Below are 12,392 nucleotides of genomic sequence, written 5' to 3' on the forward strand. Positions count from 1 at the left end.
CAGGAATGAGGGTTTCATTGCCAAAACCTTTTGGTGCTGTCTTCTCCACATCACAGTTTAAATTCACTGTTATTTTGCAAGGTTATTAAATAAAGTCATTTACTGCGGATGACTCTGTAAGGGATCTATTGTGTTTTGTTTGGTTTTATGTGCTTCTGGTAGGGTCTTTAACGGCATTTCGTCCCACTAAAAATCTTAATGTGTAATATTAAACAAGTTTTGTTCCCCTAGATGTGTGCTGGCCACCCTCAAATTCCCCTAAAGGATATAACACTGAAAAAATAAAATGAAAAGAGCTCCACAGCATAAAAAAAAACCCGCAAATTTATTAGTGGCTTTTTAGGCTAGCAACGTCCTCCCTGCTCAGCCAGGGATGTAAATACAGCGGCGTTCCTGCGTATTGGCCCGGACATTATAAAATGTCTCTTGTCCCCGGCCACTGCCTGTGCCTTGCGCAGGCAGGAGCTCCACCGCTGCGTGGGGAGATGGCCAAGGGGACACCCAAGTGAGAGGGAGCACCAAATCGCTGCAGGAGGAGGAATTTGGGGGGGGGGGGCGATCTTGCTTCTTGTACACCTCAGACACCATCCTTGGGAGGCTGGAGTTCCTATTAGAAAACAAATTGAAACAACCCCTAGAAATGCTGCGTTGCTATCCAAACAAAATACTTCTCTTTGCAAAATCTTGATGAAATCCACACATTCCACTGGAAAGATTTTGTTTCAGCTCAGAAAAGAAAGAAAAAAAGACTAGGAAATGTTCAAGTATTTTAAACGGCTGCAGCAATTGCCACATTTAGGGAAGATTTGGTTCCCTTTAGCTGTATAGACCTTAGGTCTCTAACCCTTCCAGCCCAGGTCCCTCTATATTCAGTGGAGAGAAAGAGAGACCTCCCCAGAGAGACATTTAGCCCATCTCTGGGGACGGACTCCCCATGGGTGCCTGTCTGTCCTACCAGGAGAGCTTGAGATGAATCCTGCCTGGGACATCCTTCATGAGGAACAGCAGCCCAAGGGGGGTTTGTAGATGCTCTCTCAAGTAACTCTGATACACAGTCAAGATAGATACCCTCAGAGAAGGAGACCTCTAGGATGACGTTTTATGGGATTGCTTTCTTGGCATAGGTTAGGATAGATTGAGAAATGGGACCCACCTGGCATGTAAAAGCATAGGTCCTGGAGTGGGCCTCCTTCTCTCGAGCAAAGAAGTTGCTTGCACCCACAATAAAGACAAGAAAGAAGTGGTTGCCCCAACCCAGATGGTGAAGAAACAGCCAAGAAGACCAGGAGAGACCAAGGAAACACAGGGATGACCCTGGAAATTGGGGTTCGCACAGGCGGGCAGCAGCGAGCCCTTGGGCAGCCCTTCTCGAGTCCCGTTGTTCCTGCAGCGGCGTCTACAGCCTGCGTCCTTCACCCAGCAGAAAGGAACCCCCACACTCAGCGAGGGCTGGATTGTCCATCTGCCCTGGTCTCTCCTCCCTGAAAACAGCCAGATCGGCCGTCAGAAGTTTCCTCACGATTGTTCGCTGTGGAATAATCCGCCCCAAACCTTGTTAGTCAGCGGCTTTTATAAGCACAAAAACATGAAGACTTTGATTTTTTCCCTACCTTTGTCCTGGCGGCTGTGGCTGTGGGTGTCCTCTCTTTCATTAAAGACGCTTAATCTCCCCCGCGCTTTGATTCTTGCTATATTTTATCGCTGCAATACTTTGCAGCAAGCAGTTCTGCAGATTAATTAAGGCTCGAGTTGCTGATTTTTTTTTTTTTCTTTTAAGCAATACAAATAATTGTCTGTTGCTTTAGATTTGCATGATGTGAAAGGGGAAACGAAAGCCCTGGTCAGTCTTCTTTGTGCCAGCCAGCCTTTTGTTCACTCCCCCGACGCTCCCTTCTGAAGTGCAATCCTAATCTTCACCGACTTGCTTTCTCTAATAAAATGCTCTGATCATTTTTGTCACCCCCTCGCCAGATCTTTTTGTTACGCAGATTAAGGCTCAAGCAAGAAGGCATTGACGTTTAAACTTCATTTCTCTGCTTATGATTCTTAAAAATGCTGTTAATAATTTCCTCTTGTCCAGAAAGCTGACAGGTCATTTTGCTTTGAGAACAAAAATCTTCCGGTGCGTAACACGACATAGCTTAGCCCTAAATTAGCGAGGAAATGGTGAAGATGAAAATTGGTGCTCCTCAACCCAGCTCCTCTTGTGCAGAAACCGCCATCCTCCCCATAAACAATCCTGCCGCCCTTGAAATCAATGCAATTTAATATCACGGCAGGGTTTTTCCCCATTATTTGGAGATTTAGCTCGTGGGGGGCACGGTTCAGAGCCCTCAGCCTGTTCGTGTGCAGCCGGGAGGAAAGATGCTTTCGTGGGCTCTGCTATGCTCAGACCGGCGGCTCAGGAGCCGGGGATGCGCAAGTGCCAGTTAGTGGAGAAGAAAAGCCCGTGCGCTGCTGTGAGTGAGGACAGCATCTATCACCATTATCTTCAGAGGCAGAGCAAAGGTTACAGAGGCAATCCTGGCGCGGACCTTTCTTAAATTTAGAGGCTTTTTCAAGCTACTTGCAACTCCCTGCCAGTTTTTATTGAATTATGTTTTCGAAGATCCCGATTCTGCTGCAGGCAAGATGCCACATTAATAACTCTGGAAAGCAGGCACAGGCTCCACCGCTCAGGACCTCCCAGCATTGCACCCGCTGTCAGCGGTCACTTCTCTGTGGAAAACAGACTTAAAGGAGAAAAATTAAGAATTTTTCAGAGACGACTAATGCAAAATAAGCTCCATAAAATATTCCAGCAGTGCGTTACGTGCGACAAAGCGGGCAGTGTCCTCAACTGTGTTAAATGCAATTGAGTTAAAGTAATACTGTGGTTCAGTGGCTGAGTTAAAACCAGCCGTCTGTATCGGTATGGAGAGCATTTACTCAGATTGAATCAGCTGCTGTCATACAGGAGGCTGGAAATAACCCCGCCGCGGAGAAGAACATGCTGCTGGGGTTCATGCCGTCCATCAAACACACTGGGAATCAGAGGGGATCAGCTTTATTTTTAAAATCTTTGATTTTGGAACAGCAGACTCATTCTAGATGTATTTTTAAGGAATTTTAGATGTTGAGCCTTTAGCTGCCTCGCTGCAGAAGAGATGCTGTATGTTCCCGGCAGAATTGCTGCTCTCAAAAGCATCCCATCCACCGGCAAGGTTCTTCTGTTTCAAACCTCCTGGGCTGGAGGGGGGTGGTACCTGCTGGCAGAAATCCTTCAGGATCACTAAAAAAGCAATCACAAACCAAAGTTTCATCTGCTTGGATATCTGTAGGTTAACCAGGCAAATGTGCCCCTTAATACTACTCGGAATAGAGGTTGAAAAGGGTGGGAAGAGCATCCTTTGCTTGTGACTTCTGAATTTGTGGGATGTAACTGAAAGCGAGCTGTCAGTCTTGGAAGAAACTGTTCTGTACAAGCTTGATCACCCTCTCTGGTCCACCCTGAAGGTGTTCCTCAGACAAGCTCTCTCTGGTTAGGTGCTTCTTGCCCCAAACCTCATGAGTTTTGCTTGGCTTCCATGCAAAATCTTAGCAAGAGATCAACCACCGAGCGAAGATGAAGACCGCCCTCTGCTCCTGCCCTTGGTGTGGTTCACCCCAAGTGAAGAGAAGTGCATCGGTGGTGGTTAATTCTCCAAGTCTAGTTTTCAAATACCTGCTACTTATGTGCCATCCACTTTCGTCCTTGATGTCCTCCAAACACTCACGCTACGGTCCCTGATGCCATGCTGGAAGTCAGCGATGCTCGTGCTCTTCTGTTGACCTCATGGTTCCCAAGGCCCTGAGATCCATGTGGAAAGTTAAATGATTTAGTGCCCCAAACTTTGTAATTGCCTCAGAGAAGCGTAAGGAGACATGGAGAGGAGCTTGGAGAGAGTCCCCTTGGTCCATGCAGGTACAGCAGCAGTGAGGAAAGGAAAATGGTAACTGGAACCAGTCTTGATTCCTCCCTCTCTCAGTGTCAGGTATCTGGTGAATATTTGCTAATGTTTGAGCACCAAAAGGATGATAAATTCTTCACCAGTTTATTTCAAACCAACCCTTCCCAAGTGTCGTGGTTTAACCCCAGCCAGCAACTGAGCCCCACCCAGCCGCTCGCTCACTCCCCCCCGGTGGGATGGGGGAGAGAATTGGAAGGGTAAAAGTGAGAAAACTCGAGGGTTGAGATAAAGACAGTTTAATAGGTAAAGCAAAACAAAGGAATTCATTCACCACTTCCCATGGGCAGGCAGGTGTTCAGCCATCTCCAGGAAAGCAGGGCTCCATCACACGTAACGGTGACTTGGGAAGACAAACGCCATCACTCCGAACGTCTCCCCCTTCCTTCTTCTTCCCCCAGCTTTTATGCTGAGCATGACGCCATACGGTGTGGGATATCCCTTGGGTCAGTTGGGGTCAGCTGTCCTGGCTGTGTCCCCTCCCAACTCCTTGTGCACCCCCAGCCTGCTCGCTGGTGGGGTGGGGTGAGGAGCAGAGAAGGCCTTGACTCCGTGTCAGCACTGCTCAGCAATAACCAAAACATCCCTGTGTTATCAACACTGCTTCCAGCACAAATCCCAAACACAGCCCCGTCCCAGCTACTGTGAAGGAAATTAACTCTACCCCAGCCAAAACCAGCACACCAAGGCATAGATAACAGCCAGCCACTGTATTGCTTGCAAAGCCCAACCAAAGGAGCCCTAGGTCAAGCGAGGGAATGTATTTCTCTCCATCCCGATTCATTGAAACACAAGTTTCTGCCTTGTGCGATTTTCCTGTTGTGTTTTTCCATATTTGTGAGAGGGAGAGGCACAAGGCAGGTTACAAGATCACCGCAAAACCCCGGCATTGCAAACTCTGATGCTTGCAATAAGCCTGGTTATTTAGGACAGTGTTATTAAAAAAAAAATTCCTTTCAAGTATGTAAAAATGAGTGCCTAAAATCACTCTACTGCAGAGACACGAGGCACGCCAATTTAAAAAAGAAAAAAAATGGATGTCTTCATTAAGCCTGCTGCATGTTCTCTCCCAGGCATTCTCTCTTCCTGAGATGGTTGTTTTGTTTTTTATGCTTTAACTTCCTTCATTAAAGCATGCCTTTTTATTTTCCTGAAAGTAGGGCACACAGTTTTCGCGTGGAGGCTGACTTATGCTTTCACTGCATTTATTAATAATGCAGGGGAGAATAATGCTTTGCATCCATTACTTCAGTGCCCTTACAGAGCAGAACAGACATTTCTAAAATCGGCCTCGGAAATTAGGGGTCTCTGTGGGGATGTTGTGGGGCAGGACGAAGGCTCCGATCCCCCGTTCCTGCTTCTGGGTCCTCCCCGGAGGAAACGTTGCTCTGCAGAGGGAAAGCGTAGGCATCGTCTTTCCCCACATAAGTGCTCTGAACCATCCTCTATAGGCGCCCATCGACTATTTAGGGACCCATCGATGGGTCCCCTAAGGCGGGTATCTTGGGGTCTGGCGGGGTGAATATCCCACAGAGCCTTGCAAGGCTTTCTAAGAACAAATGCTCCCACTGTTTTGAGGTGCTCGGGCACACAGTAACGGGGCTGCCAGGGGAATTAAGCTTATTGCAAACTTTGTACGAGCCTCAAGGCCGTATCCATCACAAATAAGGTTGGCAGAGGGAAGGAAGAAATATATATTCCATATATACTGTGTCGTCTGCTTCGTCCTGTCATTGCGATTCTGTCCTCCAGCTAATTCACGGAATTCTCTTCAGGCACATCTAGTTCATATTTTTCTCTTTTCCACTTAAAATACGTCCCGAACATTACCGTGTTGGCGAGAGGTCCTCGCAGGGAGACGGACCAGTCCCAGTGCTGCAGAGACCCACGCTCAGTTCGCATCGCTTGCCCGGTTCCCACCACTAGATTCGCCAGGGATCCAACAGATAAGGAACAAAAGCTCTTTATTTTTCAATGAACAGCGTAGGCGAGAGGCTAAACCAAATCCAGAAGACACTGGTAGGAGATAGACCCTAAATGATATTGGATAGTCATGGCTGGATTGTAACCTCTGTGAATTGTAGCTCTTGCAAAGGACCAGGAGATAATAATCTTCCTAGAAGCCTCCTTGGTTCACCTTTTGTGTAGTTTTAAGTGATGGATTCTCCGAGGATCCATGATTTAGTGTACAGAGCATGCATAGCTATGGCAAGCTCCCAGCCATCTCAGACCCAAATTACCTTGATTTTTTGGTAGGTCTGATGTGGAGAGGAGAAACCGCAGAGGAAGGATTCATATAACATCTAAATAAATTGTCTCATCAGTCTTGGAGATTAAAACCTTTGTGAAATCGAGAGGCAAAAATGAATCTGATTTTGAATAAAAGCGTAAGTGAAGGAGTGTTTCTGTCTCGGCGCTGGGAGTTAGCTCTCCAGTGTGATGTTCCAGAGTGCAGCGTACCGTGGAAAATAAAGCAAGGCAGTTTGGAAATCCTTAATAATTCGCAAACCTTTGGGAGGGGGCACAGGCTCGGAGCAGAATGTGATCTGTGCTCGAGTGGAGGAGAAATGGCGCTCTGAATCTCTCACTTCCCACAAACCTCCTGGTTTTCTCTTGAAGAAGGTGAGGAGAGGGGAGCACGTTTCCACGTCTCCGGCAGCGGAGCACCAGCCAGCCAGATCTTGCACCCATAAACATCTCCGCGCAGCTAATGATTGCCGTGCCGTCCAGTAAAGCGTCGCTGCTGGGTGTCCTCCATGCTCCTGTGTTTCTGTCCCACACTAGGAGAGCGATCGCATGAGTTTTTGGTGGACCAGCAGACCTGCAGCAGTGCTTCTCCGCTCTCTCTGGGCAGTGGTGTCCAACCATTAGGACCTGTGGCGCGGCTGGCATGGGCGGTGGCACCAGCGCCGATTCCTCCTTGGCCTCCTCAATCACTCGTCCCCAACTTCCAGCCCTGTGGCACTCCAGATTTACAGTTGCATCTTCAGAGATGGTTAATTAAGGGTCTGAGCAGACACAGAGGCGTTGGAGGGGTTTGAAACATCATTGCTCTTGCCTTTGGGCTGCAGAAAGTTTTACAAGCCTTGACCAAGTCGTGAAGTCCCTTCTGTGGGGCTTAGTGCCGAGCCCTTCGGGGGTAGGAGCTTGCTTGGGAGAAGGAGTTATGAAGTGCAGCTTTAAAATGTCTTCATGTGTGGCTCCCTTGGGGCCGACGGGAGGATAAGGAACCCACCACCTCCTCCTGTAGGCCGTGGCGTCCCTCCCAAAGAGCTCCTCTTTCTGCCCCAGACGGCTTTGTCCAAGCTTGGCTGGTTCTGCTATCAGAAACAGTTCCCTGCCTACAAAATCTCGCCTCTGTTGTTCATCTCTTGCCCAAAGGTCCTTTTTTTTTTTTTTTCTCCAGGAGTCTCTTGAGTTGGCAGATCTGACCCAAAGTCCCTTTACCGCATCTCTGGGGAAATCCTACCTGTCCCTAACACCACACGCGCAGGGAGAAGGGGACAACAGGGACATACCCTGACCTCCAACCTTCTAGAGATCTCGGGGAATTCAGTAATTTGGTGTAGAGAGAGCGTGTCAACCGTCTACCTTCGGCGTTCACAAAAAATACCTTTAAAGAAGCCATAAATCGGTGATTTTCTTTGATTCCAGCAGCTGCATCATTTTACCTCCTCTACCCTCCACAACTTCACAGCGAGCTCTAATCACTAAGCTGCTTGCTGAGGATCGATCAACCCTCGCTTGGTTTTCTTTCCTTAGTAGCTGGGTGTGCGAAATACGTACGGCGGTACAGGGAAAACCTGGAGCTTATTTCTTTCATAGCGACAGCTAGAGCAGCTTGTTAAGCTGGTGAGCAGCGAGCTGTAATAACTGGCTGAGGCTTTCAAAAGGTGCATGCACTCTGTTGGGAGGTGGTGGGACTTAAACCAAGGCTGGGGGGAGCCACCCTTTGAGATTGGTCTGGGACAAAAAGTTAGGACAGAGCCATAGATTCAGGGGGGAAAACAAAAAAAAGAAAAACAGAAAAAGAGCTGTTAAGCCTTTCCCGGCGGCATCAACGTTGGGAAGGAGCCTGGCTGTAGGCTTGTGTTGGTGATCTGCCTTCTCCGTAGATGTGCTCCAGAAAGCCTTCGGTGTGATGGCAGTCCTTCTTAGATAAGCATTGGCAACGTGTTTGGATATAGGCTAAAGGTATAGCCAGTGCTGGTTCATCATACAGAGGTGCATTATGGCCGTTAGTGTAAGACCTTTTCCTCTTTCAGAAAATTTAAGACCCACAAAATGACTGAATCCTGTGGGTCCCTTCTCAAATCCCACAAGATTTGGCCCTTGAAATTCTTCTGGGTTATCTTAACTTGGCTTCGTAAATACTTCTCCGCAAACTGGGATACAGGGCGAGCTGCCCAAAGCCACTGCTTCTGCTGACTGCCCTTTCCAGAGTTTCTAAGGACCACCCAACGCTGTGATGGGATGGTCACAGCGACCAGTACCTTGTCCACTGGCGGTACCTGCCGTGCAAGCCTCTCAAAGGGTTTTACTGTGAATAAAATGCCTTGCACACCAGGCTCAGCCTGTTTTCCAGCTGGGAAACACAAAGCCAAGGACAGCCATTGCTGCTCCCTATGCACAGAGGTGACCGGTGGTATCTGGGGAGGGATGGTGGCTCTGCTGGCCACATCCCCCAAGTGTGGATCGTCATGCAGGTCGCTTAGCTCAGGAAACCAGTCGTCTGGGGTAGGTAACTGGTTTGCTGCAATGCACTGTGCAAACCATCCCTCCATGGGGAGCAGGTGGGGCGAGAGGAACCACGGTGTGAAGTTCCTATGGATAGTTGTCCTTAAAAGGTGGGGGGGAAAGGAAGAGAGCAGCAAAGTGGTTGAAACGTAACATAACTGCGGGAAGTTGTATCTTCATTGCTCTGTGTGACACCTCTTCTCTGTCTCCACTCAAGCTACACTTCTGATGAAGCAAGCCTGGCCACAGACCTCCTCCTCCTGTGCCACGGAGGGCACCTTCCACCTCCCGGTGGACACCGGGACCGAGAACAGAACTTATCAGGCTTCTTCTGCAGCATTCAGTAAATAAACCTTTTCTTCTGGGGTTTTACTTGGTTGTTTTGTGCCCATTTGCCTCCCCTCCTGTGGGTTATTGGGGGATGGGGTTATTGGGGATCAGTTTGCTGATCATTCGTGCCCGTGCAGGTGCGCGTGTGTCCGTGTGTCCTTCCCTGGGCGCTGAGCCCTGACACGGGTGAGGGTGCTGCGGGTCCTGGGGGGGTGCTTGCTGGCACCACGTCGCAGGTCCATCGCCTTCTGCCAGGGGAGCTGCCCAGGGGGAATGTCGTGCTGCTGCTGCTGCAATCCCTCCTGGGATGATATTTTGCAGAGCCCTTGGGTTTTTTCTTCTGAAAAGCAGGTAGCATCCCTGCTCCTTTCTGCTCGCGTTTGTTAAAACCATGAAGGAGCATGAGAAGGAGAGCACTGACCCTCCTAGTGCTCCTTCGGAGGAGGAAGAGTCAAGTGGGGAAGAGTGAAGGCCTTTCTTTTAGCTGCGTGTTTGGTCCCCATGAGCAACGTGAGGTTGTTTGCAGGTGTGTATCTGCAGTGGTGATGCTCCGTAGTTGAGCATGCATAGAAAAACCCAAGGGAGATTATTCCCTTAAAAGTGAAAGAGAGAATTCCAAAATAAAGCATGATTTTCAAGGAACCCGGGTGAAATTCCCACCTTTTAACTCAAACTGGCCGAGCAGAGGCAGGGGGAGGAGATGCTGCTTACGGATCGCAGTCAAACAGGCTTTTCCAGGTGGAGCCTTGTAATCTCATCCCTTATGAGGCCAAATAGTGCCTCCAGGAGGGGTGATAAGCTCCCTGATAAAGCCCCCCCTGCTTCCCCCGGTATGTGGGGTGTCCTCCGGCCCCTGCCCGACTGCTCTTGCCCGCTCTTGCCCTCACGTTGCCTGCTGAAGCCGGGGCACGGCTAACACGGGGCGTGCTGCAGGCGTGAGGCGGGACCACTCCTAGGTTCAAAATGCAAAATTAACCACGGGTGCTTCAAACCACCCCTGGGACCTGGAGAAACTCCCAGTCGTATTTGGAGACAAAAATATAAGGTATCGTAAAGTGACGCTCCACGGGCCATGTTTGCAAGGCTGCGCCCATGCACACGACGTGGGTTGAAGCGTTCTTCACTGTCTGTCTGCTTCAGGCTCCCTTTTCGTGCTAAACTGAATCATTTACAGAAAGAGGTGAGAGGAAGAAATATTCTTTTTTTTGATGAAAAGAATTATTAAAAATAAACCTATTAAAAGCCTTCGGGAGACTTTATCCTTGGAAAGGGACATCCCTACCATTCTTTGGGGTAGGGGCTGTATGCCTGACATGGTGCCCGGGCTTTGCATCGCACCTAATTTCACGCCAGACCAGATCTGACCGAGCTGTAAGCGTTTGAAAAAATCTCAGCGTGTAATTAGTAGAAACCTAGATATCATGCGGCAAAATTCCCTTGGAGTTCAACCCATGCCTGGATGGGATTTCTCCTCCCCGTTGCACCCCCGGGCTGCTGCGGGTGAGATTCCTCCCTCGAAATCAGAGAGGGCAAGAGCAGATACCGCGGTAGGAAAGGGTTTGGGGGCAAAATTTGCCTGTGGCCACCCAGTGTGGGTGATAAAGGAATTTAATAGTGCGGTCACCGGCCGGACCCATGCAGGTTGGCCTCGCTTCCAGAGAACTGGCTTGGGCACATTTAATTTCGACATACGTAAAGCCTTGAGGTTTGATTTGCAGCGGTGCTTCAGGCTTATAGCTGCGGTTGGCTTCGCCAGCGCTCTGCTGGGAGATACCACCTCAAGCGCAGGCTCTGAAAAATCAGAAGCATTTTAGTTTGGGCATCCCAAATTGGTTCTGTCCTCCGGCTCGATCTCACCTAGCCTCGGTTTTGTTCTTGGGAGAACAGCCTTCCCCAGGCGTCCCCGGCGCAGGAGAGGGGTGAGAGCTTACTCATGAGCATCAGCAAGGTGTCGGATCTGGGTGGAGGAGAGCCAAGGCGAAGCCTGGGAGATGAGTCCTTCTGTTCCCAGGGTGAAGAGTGCCCACCAGTACGGACTGGAGCCGCACGCTGAGCATAAAGTCCGAGTAAATGTGCAATAGCTGCTCAGCACCTCCCCACACCTGCACCACTAAGACAGAAGGGGTGCTGAGGGCTCAGCTGGGCTGTGAACCTGCAGTGAAAGATGGTGGCAAGACATGCATGAGCTTAAAGGCTGGGTAAGGGCTGGCCGGGTGCCTTCATGCTGGCCTTGCCTACGGTGTGGGGACATGCCTTTGCCTTTTGGCTTTTTGTCCTTTAATGCTGGGTTTTCAACGCTCGGTTTTGCCTGAGGTATTTTGTTTCGTTGCTTAGATGCTCCAGTTGAGATCAGAGGGGTCATATATACAAAGGTTTTGTGCTTTTTGATGAGCAAGGTTATAGATTTTATGGTAACTTCTGCCCAGAGCCTCCTGTTTGCTTTTGTCTGGCTGGTGAGGATGGCGGTGGCGATGGCGATGTGCCGGGGAGGACTTCGGCAGAGGCAATGCAAGCTTACCAGGCAGCTGCCCGTACTGGTGTCTGCACCGTGGCATCGTCCCCTGTGATGTCCCCATGCTCACCACGCCAAAACTGTTCCTCCAGCCCCGCCCCCGGGTACAGGGAAGGCATCTGGATAATAAAGCCAGGCGAAAGGCTGGAAGAGGATGAGCCAGACCGGAGGGCGGTGGCAGGGGCAGGACCAGACACCGGGAACAAGTCAGACTCAGCTGGGCCATGCAACCACGTAGGACCTCCCAGAGCTACTCGTCCTTCTTGGGGGATCTGCCTTCTGCTCCCAGGGGTGGGAGTGCGCCAAGTGCAGCCTCCTCAGACACAGCTTGAATTTACTGAAAAAATGCAGGTCCATTTTTATAGAATCACAGAATCGTGGAACCACAGGATGATTTGCGTTGGAAGGGACCTTCAAAGATCATCTAGACCAACCCCATCTGCCGTGGGCAGGGACATCTTGCACTAGATCAGGTTGCTCAAAGCCCCGTCCACCCTGACTTTGAACACTACCAATGATGGGACATCCACAACTTCTCTGGGCAACCTGTGCCAGTTTCTCACCACCCTTATCATACAACATTTCCTCCTAATGTCCAATCTAAACCTACCTTCTTTCAGTTTAAAACCATTGCCTGGCACCTTCTCCAGGCTGAACAACCCCAACTCTCCCAGCCTTTCTCCATAGCAGAGGTGTTCCAGCCCCCTGATCATTTTCGTGACCCTCCTCTGGACCCGCTCCAACAGGTCCGTGTCTTTCTCATGCTGAGGACCCCAGAGCTGGACGCAGTGCTCCAGGGGGGGTCTCACCAGAGCAGAGCAGAGGGG

At 49.9% G+C, this 12,392-nt stretch overlaps 1 protein-coding gene across 2 annotated transcripts in view; it reads left to right on the plus strand.

The window, feature by feature from the left end:
- Positions 1-12,392, plus strand: part of FAM168A (family with sequence similarity 168, member A) — a 212,840-nt gene that overhangs the window by 190,358 nt on the left and 10,090 nt on the right. Inside the window, exon 5 of one of the 2 annotated variants that reach the window (XM_009329026.1) lies at positions 8,941-9,066. The exons of the other annotated variant lie outside the window; for it this stretch is intronic. Coding sequence (XP_009327301.1) covers positions 8,941-9,066 — 126 coding nt within the window. The remainder of the gene's footprint in view (positions 1-8,940; positions 9,067-12,392) is intronic. 2 annotated transcript variants of the gene reach the window in all.

This window comes from Pygoscelis adeliae, unplaced genomic scaffold, assembly GCF_000699105.1.
Source record: "Pygoscelis adeliae isolate BGI_AS28 unplaced genomic scaffold, ASM69910v1 Scaffold297, whole genome shotgun sequence".
Lineage (NCBI taxonomy): Eukaryota > Metazoa > Chordata > Aves > Sphenisciformes > Spheniscidae > Pygoscelis > Pygoscelis adeliae.